The following is a 27,209-nucleotide window of genomic DNA, read 5'->3' as shown; positions in this document are numbered from 1 at the left end:
TGGTGCAGCAAGGAATGCGCATTGGTCCAGAGGCAGAGATGGGCCCATCACCTTCTGAAACCTCAAGCTCCGTTATGTGCATGTCACTGGAAATTCTTGCCTTGCTTCAGAAGGTCAGGATTAAGTCCAGTCTTAAGCCTGGGGTGGTTTCATTTCCATCATTCTTCTGCCCACACACAAGTGCCTGCCTACAGTGAGCCTTTAAAGGGTTACACCAGGTCACCCTGATGCAACCCCTGCTGTGTGTGGGACCATCAAGACTCCACAAACTTCTCAGTACACACAACTGCAAGCACGGACATACACAAAACAGTGAGACACTTTGACCGGGAAGAACAGTTTTCTCCTTTATTAGAAAGTAAAGGAACTTAAAGCGATGAGAAAGCTTGATGAAAACTACTTCCAAGCCGACTTCCCAGTTTTAAGGTTGCTGTTTGGTTTAAGCCACAGGCCAATTCACATCAGGGCCGAAAGAATACACCGTGTCTCCACAACAACCATCTATAACAGGCACAGGCACAGGCGACAGTCAATGACTGGCTTGGTGGCTGGGCTGTGCCTAAAGGAAAAGCCAGTGGGGGGAGGGACCCCCTGAAGATTAAAAAAAACAAAAACCAAGAGTACAAAAAAAATTAACAATAACTCGGGCTGTACCCTCCAGCCAAAATGGATCTGTCATTACCAAAAGAAAAGAAAATAGGTGAAAGAGAGGGGCAGTAGCCAGCCTGCTGATGGGAAACGAATATGGTGGTTGGCAGCAAGAGAGGACTCTCTGGCCTCCCGCGACTCGGAAGGCTCAGCCAATGTAGATGCGATGGAAGTCGTTGGCCCCGAAGGCAGCGTTGCACTTGGGGCACTTGCGCTGCCGGGTGTCGTAGCGCGTTTTCACGCACTCAAAGCAGAAGACATGGAAGCACTTGGTGAGCACAGCATCCTTCTTGCGCATGTTGCAGCAGGGGCAGGTCAGGCGGCCCTTGGGAAAGAAAGAGGCATCGTTCAAGGTACACCTGGCTGCTGCCGAGGCTAATAATAATAATAATAATAATAATAATAATAATAATAATAATTCCTTTGTACCCTGCCCATGTGACTGGGTTTCCACAGCCACTCTGGGCAGCTTCTGACATATATAAAAACATAATTAAACATTAAACATTAAGAAAATTCCCAGGTCCTGAATGGAATAACTGTGCCCCTAAAGGACCAGGTGCGCAGCCTGGGAGTCATTTTGGGCTCGCAGCTCTCTGTGGAGACTCACACTGTCTACCAGCTCCACCTGGTACACTGGCTGAGACCCTACCTGCCTGGGCATTATCTCGCCAGAGTAGTACATGCCCTGGTTATCTCCCACTTGGACTACTGCAATACACTCTACGCGGGGCTACCTTTGAAGGTGACCTGGAAACTACAAGTAATCCAGAATGCGGCAGCTAGATTGGTGACTGGGAGCGGCCACCAGGACCATATTGTTTACAACAGGGTGGGGAGTCTGTGGCTCTCCAGATGTTGCTAGGACTGCAACTCCTATTGTCCCTGGGTCTGATGGGAGATGAGGGGCGGGGTCACATCTGGAAGGCCACCAGTCCCTGACCTCTGATTGCCCCAAAGTGTCAGAGGGTACTCTCCTGCGATTAGCTCAGAACTGCTGCCATGTCCCAGCCACAGTCCCTTGGGCACTGCTAACTGGGGTCTACTTCCAATGCTAATCTGGCTCAGCCCAAATCCATCCTCCAAGGGGGACATTGGCATCCCGTTGACTACCTTGTAATCTTTGATCTCCTCCATAAGAATCTCGTCGCAGTTGGGAACCATGTCAGGTTTCTTGGTGGTCTCCAGTTTCCTCCGCAGCCTTGAAATGTCTTCCTGCAGGGGAACATTAGCCAAATACATGTCATTAGGACCAGCACCTTCTCTCCTAAGAGCTGCAAAAGGCTCCCAGGTGTAAATTTGCAAGCTCTGCCCATTTTCCTTTAAAGGGGGGGGGGCTTCTTCACAAGGGAGGATGCATCACACACATTCAAACCATACTGGTATGATACATGATTAGCTTAGATAATTTGGATGAGGCAGAGCAATGTGACCATGAAGCTCTGGCTTCAGGAAGTGAGGCATGTCAAATGTGCTTCCTAGAGCATTTGACTGGCCAGTTGGGAAGATATTGCTGGACAAAGACAGGAGTCTTCAGTGCTCACTATAGCACATGTTTCAAATGCAAAGGTCCCCATTTTGATCCCTGACATCTCCTGGCAGGACTGGGCATGTGCCCTGCCTGAATCCCAGGCAGTTGCCATCAGTATGTGTGGACAACGCTCTGCTGAGCAGACCGAGTGTCTGAGTCAACACATGGCAACTTCCTACGTAGGGATTCTTCTTAAGTAGGGATTCACAACCAGCAGCGACCAGGGAGAAAAACAGTGAGTGAAAACAGCTGAAGTTGAGCCATGGCGATGGAGGGCAACCATTCAGAGAAGGTGGAAACCAAAGCACTGGCAGAGGGCAAGAGGCAGGAACTTTGAGTTAATATGAATGGAAGCAAAGGCAGATTTGGCCCAAGGTAGCCAAAGCTGCCTGCCGGGTACCTGGGCTCGCTTGAAGTTGAACATGTCTTTCTCCTTGGTCACACTGTTCTCCACAATCTCATCCTGGAAGTCGTGCAGCTTCTTCTGTGCCAGCTCCAGCTGCGCCCGAAGGTCATCAGCTAGCTGGGCCGCATCCATAGCCTGAAGAGCAAAACAATGAAAGATCCTCTCTCTCTTTCTGGCCAGCTGCTGACCTTGCAGGGATGGACAAAAGCAGCCCAGAGTGTCAACCTATTGTTGCACTTCCCACTTTTAAAAGGCATCTGCAGACCTTTTTGCTCACAGCTCCCTACTCAAAGGCAGCGAAGCTTTCAGGCTTTGCTTTGGCAAAATCTTCAAAGGGAAGATTTAGAGTCAAAATGAGGGGGGGGGATCCTGGAGGGTAAAATCGAGCAGGTTATTATTCCGGCTGCACTAATGTGCGGCACAGAAATAGCCACAGATAAGGAGCTAAGAATAACCTGGCTGGATTAACAGAAGGCCCGAGGTCCTCCAGATATCACAGGACCAAATGCCACCAACCTCTCCAGCATGGCCAACAGGCAGGGAGGTGTGTCCCCGCAGGATCATTCTCATCTCCAGACTGTGCCCACATACACCAACCAAGGGCAGGTGATGGAGTAGCCAGAAACCAAACTGCATGCCTCTTTTTGTTGTTGTTTGGCTAGTGCAGCAGTGCCCATTCCCACCAGTGCCATTTCTTCAGGGGGGAACCCTTCCAAGAGATTCTCATCACCATCATCATCAACCCCCTCCTCTCCTCCTGACCTCTGACCCCACTGCTTGCTCTGCTTCCCTGTTACTCTCTCGTCACTTATCCCTCCCGGAAACCTCTGCCCAGCTAATTATTTTCATCTGGCTGCCCTGCTCATTATCCCTTTGAAGTTCCACTCTTCCTTTCATCCGCTGCCCCTTTTGGTCTTCATCAAATCTCTCTGTGGCCACTGGTTTGGTGTGGTGTGTGGGGTTTTTTTTGTGGAAAAACAAACAAACAAACAACTCCAGAGGGGTATGTATAATCTGTTTTTGTGTCCTAATTACGGCATTATTTGGGATTTCTCAGCAGCTTCCCCCTGGAGGGAGATCAAATAAAATAACCGTTCCTTCGCATTAATGATGGGGCAAGCGTTCAAAGGACTCACACAGCCGCTGCAGCTCAGAGAGAAAGAAGCCGGTCGGCGTGTCTTCGTAACTACCTTCCAGGCACCAGGCAAACTGAGCCCCTGGCCCCCTCGGGCTTTTCACAGCGTTTCATCTGGCTTTGAGGATAACTGCTCCTCTGCTCAGCTTGCAGTTTGCTTTATTGGTTTCCTTCTGCCTATTGGTGTTTTTATTATGTTCTTTTGCAGCCATGGGTTCTTGCTTTGTCTTACTTTATCGCTAGCTTTCTTAAATGTAAAGGGCGAGATACACCTTCTAATAAATAACGCTGCTTTTCATTTTACTTGTATTTGTTACATCAATATTCTGCCTTTCCTCCCAAATAGCACAAGGCACTATCATGAGCCCACCTGCGTTTAAAATCGCAAGCGGCCCTGCGGGTGGCGGGGGACTGGTCCAAGATCACTAATTGAGCTACATGAAGAGCTCCGATGGGTTTTGGTGCAATAACCATCATACTGACATGGTAAGCAACTTATACCTATTTGTTTCCATTAATTAATTTAAAAGCATTTCTAGACCACTCAACATTTAAAATATCTAAGCGGCATACGAAAACACAACAGTACCATAAAAACAGAGATGCAATATAAAAGCCACTAAAAACAGCTGTTACAGAAGCAGAAATGCCAGAATAACAGGGTCCAATCTTATGGGTCAGAGAAAGCCTGGGCAAAAAGATGCGTCTTCACATGACATCTATGAAAACACACCTTCTTGGATAAGGCTTCTCAAATGGAAGAGGAAGGGCATTCCACAATGCAAGGGCAATGATGGATAATGCCTGGTTTTGAGCCACTGCCCTATGATATTCTGCAGGTTGTGGCACCCCAAAGAAAATTTTCCCCAGATGATCTCAGTAATCTTACAGGCCTACACAGGGGCAGGCAGTCTTTTCAAGCTTACCTTCCGCTTGTTCATTTCCAGGGCCTGGGTTCGCAAGCCCAGCTCCTTTTCTCCTGTGCCAATGTTGCTCTGCAGGAGATGCTCTTTCTCCTCTAGCTTGCGTACAACTTGCAACTGGGCATCCACCTTCAAGAGGCAAGAACACGGAATCACAGAATTGTAGAGTTGGAAGGGACCCTGAGGATCATCTACTCTGACCCCCTGCACTGCAGGAATAGGGATCGAACCTGCAACCTCTGCATCATCAGCACTGCACTCTAACCAACTGAGCTATCCATTCTGCTCTCATCACAGCCATCAAGAATGTTACCTGCCCCAAAGTGGAAACAAGCAGGAGTCCCAGAAAAGGAAGACTGGATACAAAAACTCATGGAATATGCAGAAATGGCGAAACTTACCAAAAGAATTAGAAATCAACAAACCTTTCTTATAAAAGAATGGAAATGGTTTATTGAATATTTACAAATAAATTGTAAACTGATAAAAAACATTAGCAGGAATAATATAATAATAACCTGCAGTTTTATAACAGTATATATTTACAGAAGATAAATAAATGAGCAGAATGGATATGCAGAAGATATTAAAAAACAAATTTAAGGAACCGCAGAAAGAGGGGGAAGGAAGTCAAAATTTGGAAATGTTAAATTGATTGTAAAACTAATGAAATGTATAAATTTGAAAAATATGGGGGAGGGACCCTAAAAGAAAACCTTGCTTTTTCTTGAAGGCGACAGGTGAAGTATTCAGGAAACTGAATTCTGAACCCCAAGCACTGAGCCCTTTGCTCCTCCTGTCCAGCTCCCCTTTCCCCACTCACCTGTGTCTTCAAGGTGAGCACCTGGTCTGCCAGCTCCTCCTTCTCTTCTTTCAGCAACTTGTGGATCTGGTTGGATTTGATGCGCTCCGACATGAGCTTGAAGTTGGCGTCATCCTTCTCTCTGAGCTGCTGCATCAGGCGGATGTTCTGTTCCTGCATGTCCTCAAAGGCCTGGCCCGTCACGTCCATTTCAGAGAGCAGCGCCTCCTCTTCCTGGAAGAACGGCAGAGCAACCAATGGGGAAACGAGGCTGCACTTTCAACCCTTCCCTTTCTACCAGGGGTGGGGGTGCTCCTGAACTCCCACCAGCCCCAGCAAGCATGGCCACAGACATACAGTGGTACCTCGGGTTAAGAAGGTCTGGAGGTCTGTTCTTAACCTGAAACTGTTCTTAATCTGAAGCACCACTTTAGCTAATGGGGTCTCCCGCTGCCACCGCGCAATTTCTGTTCTCATCCTGAAGCAAAGTTCTTAACCCAAGATACTATTTCTGGGTTGGCGGAGTCTGTAACCTGAAGCGTCTGTAACCCAAGGTACCACAGTATTTATGAGTTCCTCTTTGAAATTTACAAGAAAGGAAGAAAACAAGCATCTTAAAAAAAAAAAATGGGGGAAAGATCTGGAGATTAATACACAGGACAGAGTTTGGGGCTGGACTGGCAATAAAACAGGGAAAAATATTAGTAAGCAATAAATCTAAGAGATCATTACCACAAAACCTGACACCAATTGTCTTTGACCCCTCATAAACTGAAACATGTATAGTCTAGCTCATGCTTACTGTGGGAGATGTGGTATATCGCACACATTTTATATTCATATTTTCAGGAAACGTAACAAGATAAAAATTTTTTTACTGCAATCATACTTTGGACTATATAAAAGCAAATCACATCCCCCCCCCAAAAAAAATCCAATAAATTATCTAGAAGAGTAGAGAGTACAGATGTAGAAGTGGTAACTAAACTCCTGACTGCAGTTAAAAGATTGATTTCAACTCATTAGGTTTTTCTAAAAAAAACCCAAAATGGTTTTGTAGAATCTGGTAGATGGCGATAACGTATAAACTCGCCATGTACAACCAAAGGACAATGTATTGTGTGAACACAGATTTATAAAGATGGGCAAGGGCTCTTTTTTGGTTTTTTGTACTGCAGATTTACCGCAAGGATAGAAGACTATATTCACTATTTTATTTTGAAAGGCCTTTTGGAAAAATAAAAACTCGTTGTTTTTATCTCTTCCTATTTTTATACAGAAACTTTCTCTCTAACGCTCCTCACCTGCTTAGCCATGGCGAGTTTCTTCTGCAGGTATTCTATCTGTTCCTCCACAGCCCGGATCTTCCGAAGCGCGTCCTCGTCTGCCATTTTTTTGCTCTCTTTCTTCTCCTTGTCTTCCAGTTCCTTCACCCTCTGCCTCAGCTCCTCCAACTGGCAAGAAGTAGGTCAGGGAAAGGACATTGGGTTGAAAAAATAATAAGTATATACACAAAGTATCAAATGTGGTGACAGCAATAATAATACAACAAAACAACAACACCACAAACTGGCTTATAAGTACAAAACCAAATTTACTAGAATAATAGCTAGAATACAGATAGACTTGTAACCATTCAAACAACAGAACCATTTATCCAGTCTGTATAACATTTACTGCACATGTAACTTGTTAAGATACAGTTGTATATTTATCCACTCCATGTTTACAGTATCTCCAGGCTTTGTCTTTCACATGGCACCTTAGTATGTTTGTTGTTTGAATGGTTACAAGTCTATCTCTATTCTAGCTATTATTCTAGTAAATTTGGTTTTATACTTATAAGCCAGTTTGTGGTGGTGTTGAAAAAATAATAACCAGGAAAGGGATTTTTAAAAAGGCCACAAAAAGCTACTACCAACCTTTGGCCGTCACCTCCCAGAGGAAATTCGTCTGAAATACATGCGGTTTTCAATGAATTAAACTTTGGTAAGGAATCAAGTTTTCCCCAGGTCCGCAATGCATCTTTAAGGCAGAGAGCCACCCTCCACAGAACCCTTTGCGTTTTGCAAAAAGTGGGGAGGACTTTGCAGCAATGGACCTTAAGCAAGGGGGATTTGTGGCTGTCCAAATAGATGCCGTTGGACTGCGACTCCCATCAGCTCCAGTCAACATGGCCACTGGTGGTGGAAGCTGAAATATCTGGAGGTCACTGCTTCCCCAGCCCTGCCTTCAAAAGTCTATGGAGGAAATGTCCAAGTGCTGTCCCAAGTTGCTTTGCTGCTTTAGGATGCACTGAGAGCCTAAGAAGCCCCATGAGGAACGGGAGAAGAGAATATCAATATTGGGTGGATGGGAGGTTGCCTGCTCTCGATGGGGTTACATTCCCTCCGAAGGAGCAGGTACGTGGCTTGGGGATCCTCCTGGATCCTTTGCTGTTGCTTGAGGCTCAGGTGGCCTCAGTGGTGTGGAGTGCCTTTGGCTGGTGACCCAGCTACGCCCCTATCTGTACAGAGATAGCCTTACCGGCATCTATGCTCTGGTAACCTCTAGGTTAAATTATTGCAATTAGGGCTACCTCTGAAGACCACTTGGAACTTCAGCTGGTGCAGAATTCAGCAGCCAGGTCCTGGCTCAACTGCACTGGCTGTCGATTAGTTTCCAGGCCCAATTCAAAGTGGTGGTTTTGACCCACAAAACCTTCAAAGGCTCAGGACCACAATACCTCAAGGACCGCCTCTTTCCATATGAACCTACTTGGGACCCTGAAATCATAATCTGAGGCCCTTCTTTGTGTGCCCCCTCCACAAAAGGATCGGAGGACAGCAACAAAGAACGGGCCTTTTCTTCAGTTTGTGGCTCCATGTTTGTGGAACATGGTGCTTTCATGATACGTCTTTCGGTTCCAGGCAAAAATATTCCTCTTCCGACAGGCCATGGGCTGGTTGACATTCTGTTTTTTTAAATGATATTTATTGAAACCCAAGATTTTTTTTTAAAAAACCCACAAAAAAGACAAAATTACAAAAAAGAGGAAAAAAAGAATAATAGAAACACAAAAAGAAAAAGAAACAATAAAACCATTTTTTCCAAATTGTCCACATTTCATTACCTTCTTTCCCTGACCTCCTCCCCCTCCCATCTCTTGTTTCTTGATTAGTAATTGTCCCAGCAAATCCTTTCCATAGTTCATAATATTTTATCATTATGTTATCTTACTCTAATCTCATTTTATCTGGTTGACATTCTATGTCCTATTAATTGTGTTTGTTGGAGGGGGCGGTGAGGGGTTTGTTTCATTCTTGTCCAGGGGGCCACATATTGAGGATCTAGATAACCCTTGCGGTCACTTCCAACTCCACAGTTCCAGAAAGACTTGCTTTTATTATGCATTTTGTGTTTTGTATTTTGATGCTGTGAACTGCTGCCCTGAGGTATTTGGACAAAAGGCAGGTGGCATGCAAATTCGAGAAGTAAAATAAAATAAATAAATTGAGCAATGGCAGGCACAATTACCTCAGCTTTGGCCTTCTTCTCTGCAGCCATAAGTTGGACTTTGTCTCTCTGCTCCTTCGGGGCAGAGCGGTACATATCCAAAAGCAATTTCATTTCCTTCTGGCTTTCTTGAGCCTTCCTGAATATATCAAAAAAAGAAAGTGAGAATGCGGCTAAGGCATTCTTATGGGATATGGTCTACTTCAAATCAATAGCTGCTTCCTGCCATCTCATTGTGGGACTCTGAGTAGGCATGTATTGGGTACAAAATAGGGATACTTCAATCCAAATGTGTTTGAACCAGAACAATTCAGTACTTGAGCTGGGCGGTCTATGGTCAGAACTGGATGCTCACAATTTTTCTGTTGTTTAAGGAGGTGTTTAAGGAGATAACAGAAATCACTGGGTTAAAGCTGACCGAAAGTCCAGAGGTAGCATTACTATCAATTTACGACGGGGTGGAAGGATCGCAGGCTAACTTGCTCACAAATTTATTGACAGCTGCACGAATTACGATAGTTAGGAAGTGGAAGGGGCAAGCAGAATATAAAATGTAAGAATGGTATAAAGAGGTGTGGGATATAGCTATTAATGATAAATTAACATGTGCCATCAAGGATAAGATGGGGAATATGCAAGAAAAATGATTTTGTGGAGATACGGAGGGTGTTTGTCGAATTTGTACTGTTAAAATGGAAAGAGATCAAACCATCGCAAGAGGTGTTGGAATTTTGGGAGGCTGGATTAGTTACAATGGAATAGTCTCGGTGGTGGGGTGCACATTTTTATTCTTATTTATTTATGATTATTACTTTGTCAAATAAAATAAAATAGAACTGGATGCTCAGGAGGGAGTGTGCAAGAACTGTTTCTCAGTCACTGAAAGTTACAAGCAATAAGAGGCCCAATAGCCCAGAGAAGAGAGATTGCAACCACCCAGGCCAGCACATTAAACAATGGGGGATACCTTTTCGCAAATCCTAAGAGGGAGACAATCACTGTGTATGTGATGGTTCTTGTCCTTGAACTGGGTAAGAAAGCTCATTTGGCCTCATGTGCTGCACACAGCCACACTGCCCAAAGTGCTGACAGCTGAGAAACAGCCCCAGAGGGCTCCTAGCAAATCCATGAACATCATCTGGCTTACTACCAGCAGAAACTTAACCATGCCTAATCAGGAGCGCATCCTACTGACTTAAATGGGGCTCGCTCCCAAGCAAGCGGGGTTAAGATTGCAGCCTCGTTATGTAAGAGCGTGAAATTTGGAACAGGCTAGCTAGGCGCAACAGCCGCACCACAATTCAGAGCCTTGCTGCCACCTGTTGAGATCCAGATATGTAGGACGCAGGAAACAGAACAGAACAGTTGTACCTTGGATCTCATATGCCTTGGCTCCTGAACAAATCAGCTCCCAAACAACTGAAACCTGTAAATGAGTGCTCTGGTTTCCAAACATTTTTTGGAACCCGAGCGTCCGACGGGGCTTCCGATTGGCTGCAGTAGTTTCCTGCAGCCAATCCGAAACCGCGCTTTGGTTTCTGAACGTTCTGGAAGTTGAACGGACTTCCAGAACGGATTCTGGAAGGTACAACTGTACACCAACAATACTTGGCAACTGCCAAAAGGACCCAACCATCAAAGAGCAAACTGCGCCCATCTTACTTTAGATCCGCCTTCAGCTGCTTGACCAACTCAGCTTCCTTCTTCCTGCCGTCGTCATGCTTCCCCTTGTCCTTGTCTTTACTGGACTCCCTCTCCTTCTCGGACTCCTTCTGCTTCTGCCGCTCCCTCTCTTTCTCCTTCTCCCGTTCCCGCTCCTTCTCTTTCTCCTTTTCCTTCTCCCGCTCCCGCTCCTTCTCCCGCCGCTCCCGCTCCCGTTCCTCTTCGTCCCGTTTCGCTTTGCTCTCCAGCGCGTCCTCGGAGGGGCCCTTGGAGGCAGAGCCCTGGGAAGAAGAAGAAGGGTCGTCGGCGTCCTGCTTGATCTCCAGCGGCTCCTCCTTGGGGTCCTCGGTGCTGGACTGGGAGTGCAGGAGGGCGCTCCCGCTGCGGGAACGGGTCTGCAGAACAGCGGGACATGCGCACGCATGAGAACATGCAAAAGCTGCCTTCTGTCGCCGGTTCATCCAATGCGGTACTGTCTACTCTGATTGGCAGCCGCCACCCAGGATTTCGGATAGGGGCATTCCCAGCCCAACTTGGAGGTGCCAGGACTTGGGACCTTTTGCATGCAACGCAGGTGGTCTGTACTTATAAGCTATGACCCCCTCCCCCCCAAAACTTACATGGAATACTTTCCCATAAGGGTTGCTTATGGGCTTCTCTTGCCCTTGGACTTGACTGGAAAGACAAAGACACCCTTGCTCTGGCACACCTAGAACAGAACTTTGAGAACAGGGTGGGAGCACAATGTGCTTTTGGAGTGATTCTGTGCTGAGCACAAATATAATTTTTCAAGTGCCCATATGGATTGGGGATTTTTTTGTGTTCTCTCTCTCTTATGCTATCAATAGGTATGGCTTTCTCTACCACACTCATTATTGTTCTTGTTCAATAGTTTAGCACAACCTCTTAATAATTTTTTAATATATATATATATATATATATATTTGTTTTCGTAGATTTTCACGGGTACAGGAATGCAGGTTTTGGTGTCCTCGGGTGTCTTCCCGTGTAAAAGTTGGGGTGTCTAGGCGACGTTTCGACGAGGTCTCACTCGTCATCTTCAGGCTGGTGCTTTCGGCTTCTTGTTACTGGAACAGAGGTTCCCTGCATATATATATATATATGCAGGTTCTCTGCATATATATATATATATGCAGGTTTTGGTGTCTTCGGGTGTCTTCCCGTGTAAGAGTTGGGGTGTCTAGGCGACGTTTCGACGAGGTCTCACTCGTCATCTTCAGGCTGGTGCTTTCGGCTTCTTGTTACTGGAACAGAGCAGGATCTCAGTGTTTGAGTTCCTATAAATACTGTTGAGGGGGTGTGGTGTATAGCCACCTCGTCGAAACGTCGCCTAGACACCCCAACTCTTACACGGGAAGACACCCGAAGACACCAAAACCTGCATTCCTGTACCCGTGAAAATCTACGAAAGCAAATATATATATATATATATATATATACCCTGCCCATCTGGCTGGGACTTTGGTAGGCTTCCAGCACATATAAAAACATAATGAAATATCAAACATTAGTAGTAACAATCTGATTCTATAGGAAAAAAGTCACAATCTTAAATAAACAACTTATATCAAATAAAGCAATATTCAATAATGCATTAGAATCTAATAGCAAAGAATAAAACTATGATGAAGAATGATCAACTACAATAAAGAATTGCTAATCGATAATCAATAAAACAGCAAATCACAGTGCATAAAATATCACAAAACATATGTATATAAAACTATGTACCGTATTTTTTCGTGTATAAGACTAGGTTTTTTCCCTAAAAAATAATGTCAAAAATTAGGGGGCGTCTTATACATGGATGCATCTCCCCCTATTTTCTTAAATTGAGGCCCCCAAAATAGGGGGCGTCCTAAACATGGTGGCGTCTTATAGACAGAAAAATGCGGTATATATTTTTCTGCCTTCAAGATTAATCAACGAAAGCCCTTTTTAGCAACTCGAAAAAGAACACCCTGATTACTCATGTAGACAGAGAGTGTGTGTATATAGGTATAGAAATATATAGATATACAGTATAATGCATGCTCGCAAAAACTGCTGAGTAAGCTCCATTGAAAAAGAGGCATTGCCCCCTTTTCTGTCACTCCCACATGCTATTTTTTTTAAAAACCCAACCTAAAAAGACACCGTCTCACTTCCAGCCTCCTCCATTGTCTCCTCGGCTTCTCCACCTCCCTTACCTTGCTCAGATCAGACTGTGCCTCCCGCAGCTTCCGCTTGTATCTCAGGACCTCCCCTTTCAGCTGGTGGTTGTGGTTCTGGAGGCTGCTGATGAGGTGCCGCATCTCCCGATTGATAGGACCTGCGTGAAGACCATCACATGGGAAGAGCCAAGATACGGTAAGATCTTCCAGCTCTTCTGGATCGGTTGCAAAAGAACCTGAGAAGGGGCCTTCCTTTCAGGAGATTTTTTTCCCCAGCTGGTCCAGTCTAAGGAAGGGGAACCTCAGGGCCAAGTGTGGCCCTCCAGGCCTTTCTATCTGGCCCTTGGCACTCTCCTCAGACCACACTCCCTCTCCCTCTAAGCTACATCTCTCACGAGTTCCTGGACAGAGAGGGGTGTGTGAGCATACGTGTGGAAACTAACCTACTGCACAAAGGTAAAATTTTGTGTTTGCACGCTGTGAGCCACCCTGAGATCTTTGCAAGGAGGACGGCATGCAAATTTAATAAATAAATAAAACAAAACAAACAAGTAAAATAAACTAAAACAAAAATTGCATGTGTTGCTTTGCTCGCTTTTGTATCATCCTCCCTCCGGCATACGGACCCCTAGAAATTTTCCCAGAAGGGAATGTGTTCCTTGGACCAAAAGGGCAATGACTGTATGGCATAGATGGACTCCAACTGCCATCAAGCCCAGCTATAATCCAGGAGACGGAAGCTGGAGCCCAACAATATCTGAAGGGTCACAGGTACCCTGTCCCTGGTGTACGGTTCTCAGAGCGGCCAAGAACAAGACCTTGCAGAAGACACCAAAATGCATGGAATCTTGCTTCCCAGTTACTAGGCCGCTGTACAACTTGGATGTATTGATTCATTCCATGTATAACCAGTCCCTTCCTTTTTTCCTTTTAAGCAGTGTTTATCGAACTTGGGTCTCCAGCTGTTTTGGGTTTTTTTAGGGTTTTTAAAATATTTTTCAAATTTATACGTTTCATTAGTTTTACAACCAATCTAACATTTCCAAATTTTGACTTCCTCCCCCCTTTCTGTTGTTCCTTAAATTATTATTTTAAATAACTTCTGCATATCCAAGTTCATTTAACTTCCTCATTTATCTACTGTAAATATACACACTTATAAAACTGCAGGCTATTACATTAATCCTGTGAATGGTCTTATCTGTTTACAAATTATCTGTAAATATTCAACAAGCCATTTCCACTCTTTTATAAAAAGTTTGTTATCTTGATTTCTTATTCTTCCGGTATTTCTGCATATTCCATAAGCTTTTGTATCCATTCTTCTTTTTCTGGGACTTCTGCCTCTTTACACTTTGGGGCAAGTAACATTCTTGCTGCCGCAGTAGCATACATAAATTTCTATACAATTTAGGTAGTTCTGTCCCTAATAATTCCCAGAAATCTCTAGCTAGCAGGAACAGTGGTCAGGGACGATGGGAGTTGTAGTCCAAAAACAGCTAAAGACCCAGGTTTGAGAAACACGGCTTTAAAAGATGAAACTCAGACTATCAGAGGTCTGCGGCAGCTGTTTTTCAAAATCTGCAATCGGACAGGGTTTACCGTATTTTTTGCTCCATAAGACACACTTTTTTCCTCCTAAAAAGTAAGGGGGAATGTGAGTGCGTCTTATGGAGCAAATGGCGCTGTGCAGAGAGGGAGAGCTGCGCAGCGCCCCTTCAGCAAAGAGCCTCTCCTGCGAAGTGGGAGGAGGAATGGAGCCCCGCTTCCTGTCCTGGCTTCTGCCTTAGCTGCGCACAGCCTCTTCCAGGCAGGGGGAGTCTTCATCCCGCTGCCCTGAAGAGGCTTCGCGCGGCTATCCCAGAAGCCAGATCCCTCTTGCTGTTCCGGCTTCTGGGATTCAGAATATTTTTTTCTGGTTTTCCTCCTCCAAAAACCAGGTGCGCCTTATGGTCTGGTGCGTCTTATAGAGCGAAAAATACGGTATTTTGAGACCTTGTGGTCACAGTGGCTCAAGACAGGGAAAACTAAGGCAAAGAGCTCTCAGGCAAGTTCCTGACTAGAAAAGGGGGATCCCTGATTAGCCACATGCTCAGGGCTTACCTGAAAGATCACGAAGGTTTTAAGACAAGAGGACTTACTGTACTTTTCCATGTATAAGACGCCCCCGTGTATAAGCCTACCCCTATTTTGGTGGACTCAAAGAAAATGGGGGGAGATGGCACAGAGTTGTTAAGCTTTTTTTGCGGAGGATTGCCGAAAGTCGCCCACCCGCACGCATCATCGCCAGCAGAAGCTGCCAATCACCCGCCCAACTGCCGGAGCGTCACCATCCATTGACGCAGCAACCAATGACACGCACAATATCTGCTGAAAGCCGTGGCAGCAACCAATCAAACGTCCACCCTGTGCACTACAACCCCCACTTTTTAGCATGATTTTTAAAGAAAAAAACATAGTCTTATACACGGAACAGTACAGTAATACCCAAGAGGTGCACATTGCTCAGATTATCTGCACAGGTGAGGCTAACCTGGCTGCAGCTCAGCTACTGTGGATGCTTCCCCAAGAGAGGTGCCCAACAAGGAAAACCCGAGTGCCTCTGTGCACAACCCGACTTCAAGTCACCTGCTTGTTCGTTAGCCGCAAGCGTCTGCTCAAACTCTATCCGCAACATCTCGTACTCCTTGCGGACCTGAGCAAGGGTGTCTTCGAGCTGAATGACCTCTGTTCGCAGCTTCTTGTGCAGGCTGACTTCATCCCGCTGGTGAGAAAGAGAGAGAGAGATTTCAGCCTCGATGTCTCTGACTTCAGCAGCAGCCCCCTCTTGCTGCGGGACGAGAAGGTGCTGAGAGAAAGGGCTGCAGACCCTCTTCTTATGCCGTGCATGTTGGGTTAAGGACCCAACAGCAGCAGCTAGTTCTCCTCCAGCTTCCCTCTTCTAAATAACTCCTGGACATCCACAGACCCTTGCTTCGAGGGAGGACGGGTGTGCCACCATAAGCAGCCGGAGTGATTCAGCATCACGCTAAGCTCCTGCAGCCAACCAGAAGCCACGGAAACCCCATAGTACGTTCGGGTTCCAAAGAACATTTGCAAACCGGAACACTTACTTCCGGGTTTGCAGCGCTCGGGAGCCAAACCGTCTGAGTACCAAGGCGTTTGGGATGCAAGGTACGACTGTAATCCAAAAAGGGTTTCCATTCTTCTACAAACACCTCATTGTTAGAGTCTCTTTGTCATATAGTAAGGGACCCCTGACCATTAGGTCCAGTTGTGGCCGACTCTGGGGTTGCGGCGCTCATCTCGCTTTACTGGCTGAGGGAGCCGGTGTACAGCTTCCGGGTCATGTGGGCAGCATGACTAAGCCTCTTCTGGCGAACCAGAGCAGCGCACGGAAACACCGTTTACCTTCCTGCAGGAGTGGTACCTATTTATCTACTTGCACTTTGACGTGCTTTTGAACTGCTAGGTTGACAGGAGCAGGGACCGAGCAACGGGAGCTCACCCCGTCGTGGGGATTCGAACCACCGACCATCCGATCGGCAAGTCCTAGGCTCTGTGGTTCAACCCACAGCGCCACCCGCGTCCCTCTTTGTCATATAATAATAAATAAATAAACCTTTATTGTCACTACACCACCTGTGTGCATTGAAATTAAACGAGCCCCCCTCCCCTCAACACAAACGCTCAGTCTCGTTCGCACTCTGTGTGCTTGTCGGAAGTCAATTGCACCACTATTTTTTTGTCCAGCAGCGAGTTTAGTGCGGGTGCCAACTGCCATGATCCACCCCAAGGAAAGTGAGAGGAAAGAGAGGAAACAAGGGGAGGAAGCCGTTACCTCAATGAGCTCCACCTGGCGCTGGTGGGTACCCCGGGTGCCGTGAAGCAGCGTTCGGGCCTCGTCTAGCTGAGATTTCAGTTGCAGGCTCTCATTGTACAAAACAGAGAACTGGGATTGCATGCAGCGGTACTCTGGGGTTTCCTTCACCACCTCCTCCACTGCCCGCCTCAGGTCCACCTGGGCAGGGGGCCAAAGAACAGGGGATGGGGAGGCAAAAGAGAAAATGGTGCCCCGTGACACACGGCAGAAACAAAAACTGCACTCAACACTATGCAGAAAAGTGGAGGGAATTCCAAATGTCTGCAGTGTGCTTAAACGGCCAGAAAGTGGCAGCACTGAATCAAAAATCGTTCTACAGTTGTAAGGAAACACTCACTTCACAAGGGAGAGGTGGGAATCTATGGATTTTGAAACACATCATGTTGTTTTCAAACAAGCAGCTTCTGAGGAGCCAGGGCAATAAAACAAAGAGTGGCACGTTTTTACAGACCTCACCCAAACTGTATCCAGGTCATGCGTAAAGCATGTTATCTTGAGAAAAAAATTCATGAAAGGATCTGCTGAACCCAACCTATGGAGATCACTTAATGCAGGCATCAGCAAACTTTTCCAGCAGGGGGCCGGTCCACTGTCCCTCAGACCTTGGGGGGGGGGGGCAGACTATATTTTTTTGAGGGGTGGGGATGAACGAATTCCTATGCCCCGCAAATAACCCAGAGATACATTTTAAATAAAAGCACACATTCTACTCATGTAAAAACACGCTGATTCCTGGACCATCCGCAGGCCGGATTTAGAAGGTGATTGGGCCGGATCCGGCCCCCGGGCCTTAGTTTGCCTACCCATGACTTAATGCATACCTTTCCTCCTTCCAATGAGCTAAAAAGCTGGGATGGGGAGCCTGTTGCCCTCCAGAGGTTCTCAGACACCAAATCCCATCAGCTCCAGCCTGCATAGTCAATGCTTAGAGCTGATGGATGTTGTAGTCCAGCAGCACACCCACCCACCCATCTCTAGGCTAGAGAGCTCTGCCTCCACTGGCATGGCTGAAGCATCACTCGACATACAATACTTACCTGTCCTAATCAAGAAGCCACCTGGATTGAACAGGTCATGCTGCCCCTTGTGGTGAGCCACTAGAACTGCAATAGGGAGCATCTTCCTGGGACAGTAGAGTGTTCTAAGGCTTAGGACTAGCCCAGGGGTCAGCAACCTTTTTCAGCCGTGGGCCAGTCCACTGTCCCTCAGACCATGTGGGGGGCTGGACTATATTTTGTGGGGGGAGGGGGGAATGAACGAATTCCTATGCCCCACAAATAACCCAGAGATGCAGGGTTATAATAAAAGGACACATTCTACTCATGTAAAAATACGCTGATTCCCAGACCGTCAGCGGGCCAGATTGAGAAGGCGATTGGGCCGCATCCAGCGACCGGGCCTTAGGTTGCCTGCCCCTGGACTAGCCTCATCCATGCAGGCTGCCAGGAAGTACTAGGAACGGCTTCCATCATCATCATCATCATCATTATTTTCATCATCCTGCCTTTTAACTGTTAATTAAAATTTAATTTCCAAGTCTGTAAGAATTAAGAGTGCGGGGGTGGGGAGGAGGTATTCCTCGACTATCAGAAACATGGAAAAAACTTTCCCTCCCTGGTACCTTCAACTTGTCGTTCTGTGTGGTCACTTCCTCAAGATCCTGACGCAACTTATCGAGCTCGCTCAGGCGGTTCTGGGCAAGCTCCTTGTTTTCCTCGAGTTCGGCATTCATCTCCTCAAACTGCAAGAGAGAGAAAGGGAAAGGAGCCAGTTGCTGAAAGCCCCATTCGCACCTCCACACCCACTGCTACTTCTATGCTTGCCCGTGTGCAAAGTCTCAAGGTTTACCTTCCGAGAGTTGATCGTGATTGTACCCCCATACAGGCTGCTTCCTGCTCCATACACCTTATACCCTTTTGAATTCACCTGCAAAAGATACACTAGTTTTATTTTCAACATGCAATTTCTTAAGCATCAAGAGCCACTTTGGAGACGCTGGTCCCAAACAAGCGGGATACAAATCTAAAAATAAAATAAGGACAACGCTCACTAGGCGTTTCCTCCTTCCGACAATTAACATTGGAGGCTGCCATAAGCTGAGTCAGGTCGTCAATCCATCAAGCTCAGGACGGTCTGCACTGACTGGCAGTATCTCTCCAGGGTTTCGGCCAGGGGTCTCCTCTGGCCACACCTGGAGATGCTGAGGATTGAACCCAGACCAATCCTGTGTGCAAAGCATAGATGCTCCACCATGGAGTTACAGTCCCTGCCAACACCTTCCAGCACTTCTACAACCCTGGGGCTGTTCCCAGGGGCGCTGAGTCTCACCCGCTCCAAGACATCTGCCAGGTGCCTGTTCAGCCTCTGCTCCCGCTTGCGGATCTTGTCGATGTCCCACTGTAGGTCGTCAATCATGGTCTCCAGCACAGACACGCGAGACTCCGCCATCTCCACTTTCCTTTGCAATTTAGCGAACTGCAGCAAAGGAACAGGGGCAAAGAGAACGAGAAAGCACAAGAAACTGTTTTTATCGTAGCTCAGAGAGCAACTGACTGCCTGGACCAGTGATGGCCAAACTCGGCCCTCCATCTGTTTTTTGGGACTACAACTCCCATCATCCCTAGCTAACAGGGCCAGTGGTCAGGGATTATGGGAATTGCAGTTCCAAAACAGCTGGAGGGCCAGGTTTGGCCATCGCTGGCCTAAACTTAACTTCCCGCATGCTGAGGCAAGCAGATGTTCTCCTCCCTCTTCCCAGAAGCCTCAGTGCTTCTCTTCGACTCCACATGGAAAGAAAACACAGTGGACAGAATGGAGAGTTGCTGCGGTGGCTTGCGTGCTCCTCGCTAGACAGCCTTGGGCAAGTTACACTCTCTCTGCCTAAAAGCCTCTGGGGGCAGCATCAGTTCACCTGGCCATGGCATTTCCTTGGTCCAGTTAACCCACACGCCCAACTCACTCTCTCTCTCTCTCACACACACACATCTACACACTGAAACCCCACAACTTTGTCAATAGGATTCTTTTTCTGCTACCCAGTTTACAGCACCGCAGATCCTCTCCTTGTTACCTCCTGAGACATGGTGCGGTGCTTTTCCTGGAGTAAATCAGCCAGTTCTTGCAGTCGCTTGTTCTCGTTTGCCAGGTAGGAGTTCAGCTCCTGGAGAGCCTCTTCCATCAGAGAAACATCTGAGGGAAGAAAGGCTTTTGGAACGCTACTATAAAAAAAACATCGGAAGCTAGCAGGCCACGGGGTGTTCTGTGCAAAACTCAGCACTGACTATGCAAACTCAGCATCCTTAGAATGTTGGCGGTTTTTGTTTTTCAAAGCAAGCTTTTGTCCTCATGGTTAACGACAGATTTAAAAGTGTGGGAAGCAAGGCCCAGTGATCTCGCATCAGATTTGTGGGGCAGAATTCAACACAGCACTCGGGAGATGGTTCTGTCAGCTCAAGCTTTTCTGCCTGCCCAATGGAACAATATCCGCTTTCCTCACCTCACACATCGTTCTGGGAGTTCTCCCTACACTCCAGAGTCTATTTGGGGATGGCAGAGGACACGTGGGGGAAGGCAGGGGGAGGCTTGCATTGACTTCTACTAATGGAACCAGGCAGCTGAATCCAGCCCCCAAGGTTCAAGGTTTCAGCATCCTGCTATTGTTCCTTCATGCTCAGATGTGGAGGCATAGCAGTGGTGGCCACGGAAATGCAGAGAGGAGAATGGTTCTGCACTGAAGAAAGCAAGCAAGCAGCAGCAGACCCACTAAGAATAGGGTTAGCTCTCAACAGCATCTACCACTCTCATCAAACCATACAATAGGGAACACCTGACGCAACTAATCACAAGGAAAGAGGGGCAGCTAGCAGCCTGGCTTGCTGGCCAAACCTCCAGGAACTAAAAGACTAGGCCCCTGCCCCGAGGAGCATACAATCTAAAATTTGACACAAGGAGAACCAACAGTGGTAGCATTTGGCTACTTTGAGATTCATTTTCCCCCCAAGTTATTTATGAACTGCTTTTGAGAACGAAGCCCTCAAAAACGATATGTATTTTTGGGAGCATCCCATACCTCCGCTGTTCAGCTTCTGGGAGAGCACATCCACCCTCTCCTGGAGCTTATCGTACATGGTCACAATCTGCGTGACGACCCGGCGAGAAGACTCCACGCGCTCCTGCAACTGAGATTCCATTTCCTCGCTGGTGCTGCTGGCCAGCGTAGCCAGGAAAGAGAAGGCCGGCTCAAAGATCTCTCCTAGGAAATGGTAAGAAATAATGCCCAGCCATGAAAGGACACAGCTTTGCGCTACTTGTTGTTGTTAAAAAATTTAAATTTGTATACTGCCCTATACCCATGGGTCTCAGCGTGGTTCACAAGATAAAATCACAATATAAAAACACAAAATATATAAACAAAAGCAACCCAATAACCCCCCCAATACATTTTAAAAGGGTATTTGATGTCAACCACCCAAAGGTCTTGAAACCTAAATGGGGTAGTTATCATCCCCACCTCCCTGAGCTCATAACCATCTGATTTGTAAAGAGCTACCTGACACGAGAAGGGACGCGGGTGGCACTGTGGGTTAAACCACAGAGCCTAGGGCTTGCCAATCAGAAGGTCAGCAGTTTGAATCCCTGTGACGGGGTGAGCTCCCGTTGCTTGGTCCCTGCTCCTGCCAACTTAGCAGTTTGAAAGCACACCAAAAAGTGCAAGTAGATAAATAGGTACTGCTCTGGTGGGAAGGTAAACGGCTTAGTCATGCTGGCCAAATGACCCGGAAGCTGTACACCGGCTCCCTCGGCCAATAAAGCAAGATGAGCGCCGCAACCCCAGAGTCGGCCACGACTGGACCTAATGGCCCTTTACCTTTACCTTTTACCTGACAGGAGAAAGCAGCAGCAGCAAAGATTTCCCACTGCTTTCCTGTCGTATTGAATGAATGCCAGATGCAAATAAAACATTGGGCAAGCTTCCAGCTTTTGTGTACTAAATACAAATTAAATAAACATACTATGTCACTCTCTAGGGCAGAGTTAGGGAACTTCAAGCCCAGAGGGCTAAATGCAGCCCTCCAGAGACTCTCTCTTTGGCCAGGCCAGACCCCCAATCAGCCTGTTATCCCACTTGAGTGCTTTTGCCTGGCTGAAAGATGTCCTTAGACCAGAGACAACTCCTCTTTCTTGCCTGGAGGGAGACTGGAGAGATGTGGGAATCTCTGGCATTTGCGGGCAATAATGCAACCTAAAAGCAGAGACATCACCTTGCCAACAAAGGTCCGTATAGTTAAAGCTATGGTTTTCCCAGTAGTGATGTATGGAAGTGAGAGCTGGACCATAAAGAAGGCTGATCGCCGAAGAATTGATGCTTTTGAATTATGGTGCTGGTGGAGACTCTTGAGAGTCCCATGGACTGCAAGAAGATCAAACCTATCCATTCTGAAGGAAATGTTTGACCAAACTGTGGGAGGCAGTGGAAGACAGGAGCGCCTGGCGTGCTCTGGTCCATGGGGTCACGAAGAGCCAGACACGACTAAATGACTAAATGACTAAGCAACAACAACAACCTTTCAATGGGAGAAGTTGAATTCATTGCATCTTGCCCCACTCACCACAGGCCCACAAGGCAAAATGGCTCTAGGTTCGAGGGCATCAGGAAAACTTACGTTTTCAGGGGTAGATTACCCTATACAGATTGCCAAGGTTTTCGCAGGAGTTATTTCCAGTTCAGAATTTTCCACATCATGAGAGAACATCAGTGCTGCCACTCCTAAGCCACAAGGGCGGCCCATTCTCACCTCTCTCCCGCTCTTCTTTGCGCTCCTGGTTACTGTCCGAATCGGGTTCCGGTTCCGGCACCACCAGGGCTTTCCGTTCTGACAGAAGGTCACCGAGCCCTTGGTCCAAGTCGTAGCGCTTCAAAATGATGCGAATGTTCTCGTCGAACTGAAGGGGAGGGGGAAGAAACACTTAACGCTCGATTTTTAAGGGGGTTGAGACAGGCAGCACGAAAGGGAATGGGACTGAGAGAGGCAGACCTGGCTCCAGTAGCGATTGACAATCAGCAGCGAAGCGTCGTCCGTGGCCTGCCGCCTTTCCAGCTTCTCTATGTGCTCCCGCAACTCATCCTCGATAGCCTGCCGCTGGTCCAGCATCTCTGCCAGCTTCCGGTTCTTGGTCTGGAGGGTGCGGATGTCCAGTTCTTCCTGAAATCACGCCAAGAGCAGTTACCACAACTCAGGCCTAGTTCCCTCCGAGACAGTAGATTTGGCTGCAGAGGAACTGACAGCAGGAGACAACTGGCATAGCGGATTTTTCTTCCAGACCAGGAGAAAGGAGAATGGGGAATTAAAGGACAAGCTCATTAAAAGTGAGCACAGAAAATTAACACGGTAGGAAGAAATGCTCCAGTGCTAGCCATGGTAGCTTGTTTGTTTGTTTTCAACGTGCAGAGTTTTTTTTAAAAAAAATGGGTTGGATGACAGAGTAGCCAATCAAGTAAAACAGGGTGGCCCTCTGGCTACTGCTGGACTCCAACTCCCATCAGGCCCAGTCAGCATAGCTAGTGGGCAGGGGTGCTGGGAGTTGGAGTCCACAGGCCCTCACCTGCAGCCTGCAGCCCAGAAATAGATTTGTGATTGCAAAAAGAACTAGGCCTCGGACCTCCCAGCTATCAAACGGAGCTTATCCCACAGGAACCAATGGGAGCCCAAAAGTGGGAACTGGAATTCCATTCAGCAGATTTGTTAAGAAATGGAGAAGACCACTGCAGAAAGAGATACAAACCGTTGAGGAGACGCCACCAAGTTTAATGGTCTCCACTGTGGTTCCCGAGTCTTCGACTCCCGCCTTCTTCTCTGGAGGTCCGGAGGGACTGGCCTCCGAAGCCACTCGTTTGTTCCCAATCCCAGACATGGTGGGACAGGACTGGAGGTGCCCCCCTCTCCTGAAAAAAAAGAGAAAGCGTTTTTTATATATAAAACAACAACAAGGTTTTCTTTCTATCTTGCTCCACAGGAAGGATTCCTAAGTAGCTGCACAAATCAAATTTGAAACAGCCTTTGAATTATTATTATTATTATTATTATTATTTGTACCCCGCCCAGCTGACTGGGCTGCCTTGCCACTCTGCGCAGCTTCCAACAAATATAAAAACATGATTATTAACTGCAAACATTAAAAAACTTCCCTAAACAGGGCTGCCTTCAGGTGTCATCTAAAAGTTGTGTAGTTCTGTATCTCCTTGACATCTGATGGGAGAGTCTTCCACAAGGTGGGTGCCACCACTGAGAAGGCCCTCTGCATGGTTCCCTGTAACTTCACTTCTCGCAGTGAGGGAACCGCCGGAAAGCCCTCAGATCTGGACCTCATTGTCCGGGCTGAATGATGGGGTAGAAATATATAGTGGGCCGAAGCCATTTAGGGCTTGAAAGTTCAGCACCAACACTTTGAATTGTGCTCGGAAATGTACTGGGAGCCAGTGTAGGCCTGCTGCATCCGAAGTTTTGCTTTGAGACCAATCTGCTTCAGAGTAACTGACGCATCACTTTTTAAGTCTGTAAATTGAGCCTACAGATACTTGTTCACTTAGTTCAATGGTGAGGAACCTGTGGGCCTCCATATGTGGAAATACGCCATCTCCCATCAGCCCCAGCCAGCACTGCTAACATTCAGGGATGATAGGAGCTGTAGTTTAACAACATCTGGAGGGCTGCAGGTTCCCTAACCTGGCTTTACTTCATTCTTTTGCCACTGCTTCTCTGCAGAAGCGAGACTTGGGATCAGAGCCGTCTTTTTTAAAAAGCACACTGGAATCTAGAAATGCAATTATCAAATCTTTAAACACACACCCAGTGCAGGCTGAATAAAGCAGGGACGTTTAGGGGCAAGGGTAGCTCCGTAGCCTGCCCAGATGACCTCTACTCTGCCTGAAAACACAAACACAGAACGGGGAATAGAAATAGGGACATGGAAAGCAAGGGGACTGGAACAGATCCTGGCTGACAAAACTGAACTGCAGGATAGGGAACACAGTTCCACTCCCTGGACAGAAAAGTGCTTGAAAACATGGGCGCCTGATCATCAGAAGCAAAGGCCTTTATTAATTATTATAAATAAGAATAATAATGATTAATATGCTACCCATCTCTGGGTAGACTCCCAATAAAATATTAAAAACACAATAAAACATCCACCATTGAAAAGTTCCCTGAACAGGGCTGCCTTCAGATGCCTTCTAAAAGTCAAATCGTTGTTCATCTGTTTGGCATCTGCTTGTTGGACAAAGCCTCAAAAACAAAAAAACACCTAACCAAAGGCGAAGCTTGGAAAATTTCCGTAAAATCTAGAAGAATTTTCCGGATTCCCCCCACCCAAAAAAAAAAGATTGAACAGTTGGCAGCCTCTACTCCCTTTCTTTATTTACCCCTTTTCTCCAAGCAAATCCTGCGACAAGGTGTGCAGTGTTTCCCAAAAATAAAGCCGTGTTCCCTTTTGGCGGGTGGGGGGCAGTCTGCACATGCCTTGGGGCACCCTCTCCAGGGCAGTGGGAAGTTTTGAAACCCCAGAGTGGCCACGGTAGCACCCCAAAGGGCGAGCACCCAGAGGCCCCTGGTTGAGCCTGCCAACCCAAGCACTGTCACCCACTCCCACCCCAGGCTCTGGTGGCTGCCAGCCAGAGCTGGAATGAAACCCACCCCGGCAAGGGAGCCCCCTCTGCCCCCTTCTGCCCTAGGCCTGCCCCCCAACCCCCAACGTCGTCCCGCCCCTCAGGAAATGAAAACGTCCCCCCCACCCGCTCCCCCCGGTCGTCGCAGGTGTGCCCATCCTCCCAGCACTCTCACCTGCAGACCCAGCCGAGCCTCCGGCCTCCGGCAGTTGCTCCACAGGAAGCAGCCCTTCGATGACGACAGAGGCGGCTCGGCCAATCGCGTCTGGCTCCTCCCACCCTCTCTTTCTTTCTCCGCCCGACTTGGGAAAGCGACAGGTGCCCTTAGTTAAAATGGCGGTCGCTCGTGGAACCGTAGCGCCAAATACAGATTGACGAGACCGGTGCCTATATTCCGAGACTTTCTACAGAGGCGGGGGGGGGGAGGTACGGAGGAGCAACTAGGCTTCTGCTTTTGACTGACTGCGGGTTTAATCACGTTTCCTTGCAGGGCTGCTCGGTGGCTACTAGACACAATGGCTATATAAACTGCCCTCCGCCGTTGGAGGCAGTAATGCTTTTGATTGGCAGTTGCTGGAAACCACAGAAGGGTTAATCTGTGCTCTGAAACCTGTTTTGCTGGTCCCGTCGCCTCCGTCTTGGTGGCCGCTGTGAGAACAGGATGGTCGGCGAATTGAATAAAATCCTTAATCAATCACATAACAAGGCATATCCATCAATGCCGATCAAGCGGGGAGGAGGGCGGGGTGGGACCTCTCAAATATTTTAGGTAAAGGGACCCCTGACCATTAGGTCCAGTCGTGAACGACTCTGGAGTTGCGGTGCTCATCTCGCTTTGCTGGCAGAGGGAGCCAGCGTACAGCTTCCAGTTCATGTGGCCAGCATGACTAAGCCGCTTCTGGCGAACCAGAGCAGCGCACGGAAATGCAGTTTGCCTTCCCGCTGGAGCGGTACTGATTTATCTACTTGCACTTTGACGTTCTTTCGAACTGCTAGGTTGGCAGGAGCAGGGACCGAGCAACAGGAGCTCACCCCGTCGCGGGGATTCGAACCGCCAACCTTCTGATTGGCAAATCCTAGGCTCTGTGGTTTAACCCACAGCACCACCCAAGTCCCCTCAAATATTTTATTGGGGGCTCAAAGGGACATTGGCCCCTAGGAGTTGGCTCCTATGGCCATTGGCTTGATCCAGCCAGGTTCTTCGAATGTTCTTATGCTGCGAGCTGAGATGTGTTTCTGCGGGTGGGATTTTTCTGTCTGGAAATCAGAACCAACCAAGTACAAGAAATAAAAGGGGAAGGGAAAGCTCAATACAGTGGTACCTCTGGTTACATACTTACTTCATTCTGGAGGTCCGTTCTTAACCTGAAACTGTTCTTAACCTGAAGCACCACTTTAGCTAATGGGGCCTCCCGCTGCCACCGCGCCACTGGAGCACGATTTCTGTTCTCACCCTGAAGCAAACTTCTTAACCCGAGGTACTATTTCTGAGTTAGCGGAGTCCGTAACCTGAAGCGTATGTAACCTGAGGTACCACTGTAACTGCCCAGCCCCCGATTTTAAAGCACCATTGTGATCCAAAAAAAACCCCCACGTAGTAGCTGGATTTTATTCTTTGCTGATTCTTTTTTCAAGGGAAACCCAATCTTTCTGCAGAATCTTTATCTATTGGCTTCTTCTAAGCAGTCCGACTTGGGAGCGGGGGGAAACTTCAAAATGAACCGGGAAGTTTAGTATCCAGGCAACAGAGTCATGCTACTCTAAACTTTTTCATCTCTCTATGCCACACATTCGTTTGGCGCGACGTCCGGCTAAACGCTGACTTTCTTCCGTTGCGAGATTTTTCGAAGCCCCTCTGCCTTTACTAAACATGGCCGCCAAAGTT

General features: G+C 47.5%; 1 protein-coding gene across 3 annotated transcripts; it reads right to left on the bottom strand.

Annotated features, from left to right (window-relative positions):
* Positions 1-321: 321 nt before the first annotated feature.
* RNF20 (ring finger protein 20) lies at positions 322-25,967 on the bottom strand. 3 transcript variants are annotated; one of them, XM_083481400.1, is made up of 21 exons: positions 25,451-25,509; positions 24,507-24,584; positions 23,443-23,602; positions 22,695-22,862; positions 22,455-22,602; positions 20,729-20,911; positions 19,730-19,848; positions 18,988-19,134; positions 18,508-18,585; positions 18,281-18,400; positions 16,618-16,797; positions 15,405-15,540; positions 12,813-12,934; positions 10,603-10,997; positions 8,962-9,079; positions 6,750-6,899; positions 5,467-5,679; positions 4,647-4,772; positions 2,580-2,720; positions 1,762-1,863; positions 322-973 (listed from the first exon to the last, which is right to left on the bottom strand). In XM_083481400.1, exons 3-21 carry the CDS (start codon positions 23,569-23,571, stop codon positions 797-799), a joined length of 2,952 nt encoding a protein of 983 aa, XP_083337526.1. In that variant the 5' UTR covers positions 23,572-23,602; positions 24,507-24,584; positions 25,451-25,509; the 3' UTR covers positions 322-796. The 3 variants fall into 3 exon arrangements, with proteins under 3 accessions (XP_083337526.1, XP_083337527.1, XP_083337525.1); XM_083481401.1 differs by lacking the exon at positions 24,507-24,584 and having other exon boundaries at positions 10,603-10,883; positions 25,500-25,967; XM_083481399.1 differs by lacking the exon at positions 24,507-24,584 and having other exon boundaries at positions 25,500-25,613.
* Between the last annotated feature and the right edge of the window lie 1,242 nt (positions 25,968-27,209).

Source organism: Podarcis liolepis (genome assembly GCF_965112155.1).
Source record: "Podarcis liolepis genome assembly, chromosome: 17".
In the NCBI taxonomy this organism is placed as follows: Eukaryota; Metazoa; Chordata; class Lepidosauria; order Squamata; family Lacertidae; genus Podarcis; species Podarcis liolepis.
Note: the sequence above shows the minus strand (reverse complement) of the source record. Positions and strands in the feature narration are given on the sequence as shown.

Bases quoted from the DNA above. Each gene is read 5' to 3' on its own strand.
- RNF20 (XM_083481399.1), bottom strand. From the start codon at position 23,571: ATGTCTGGGATTGGGAACAAACGAGTGGCTTCGGAGGCCAGTCCCTCC. The intron at 19,135-19,729 runs GTAACAAGGAGA...CCTTTGCTGCAG, and splicing joins ACCGCACCATGTCTCAGGAG to TTCGCTAAATTGCAAAGGAA. The intron at 974-1,761 runs GTAGTCAACGGG...TTCTTTCCCAAG, and splicing joins AGGAGATCAAAGATTACAAG to GGCCGCCTGACCTGCCCCTG.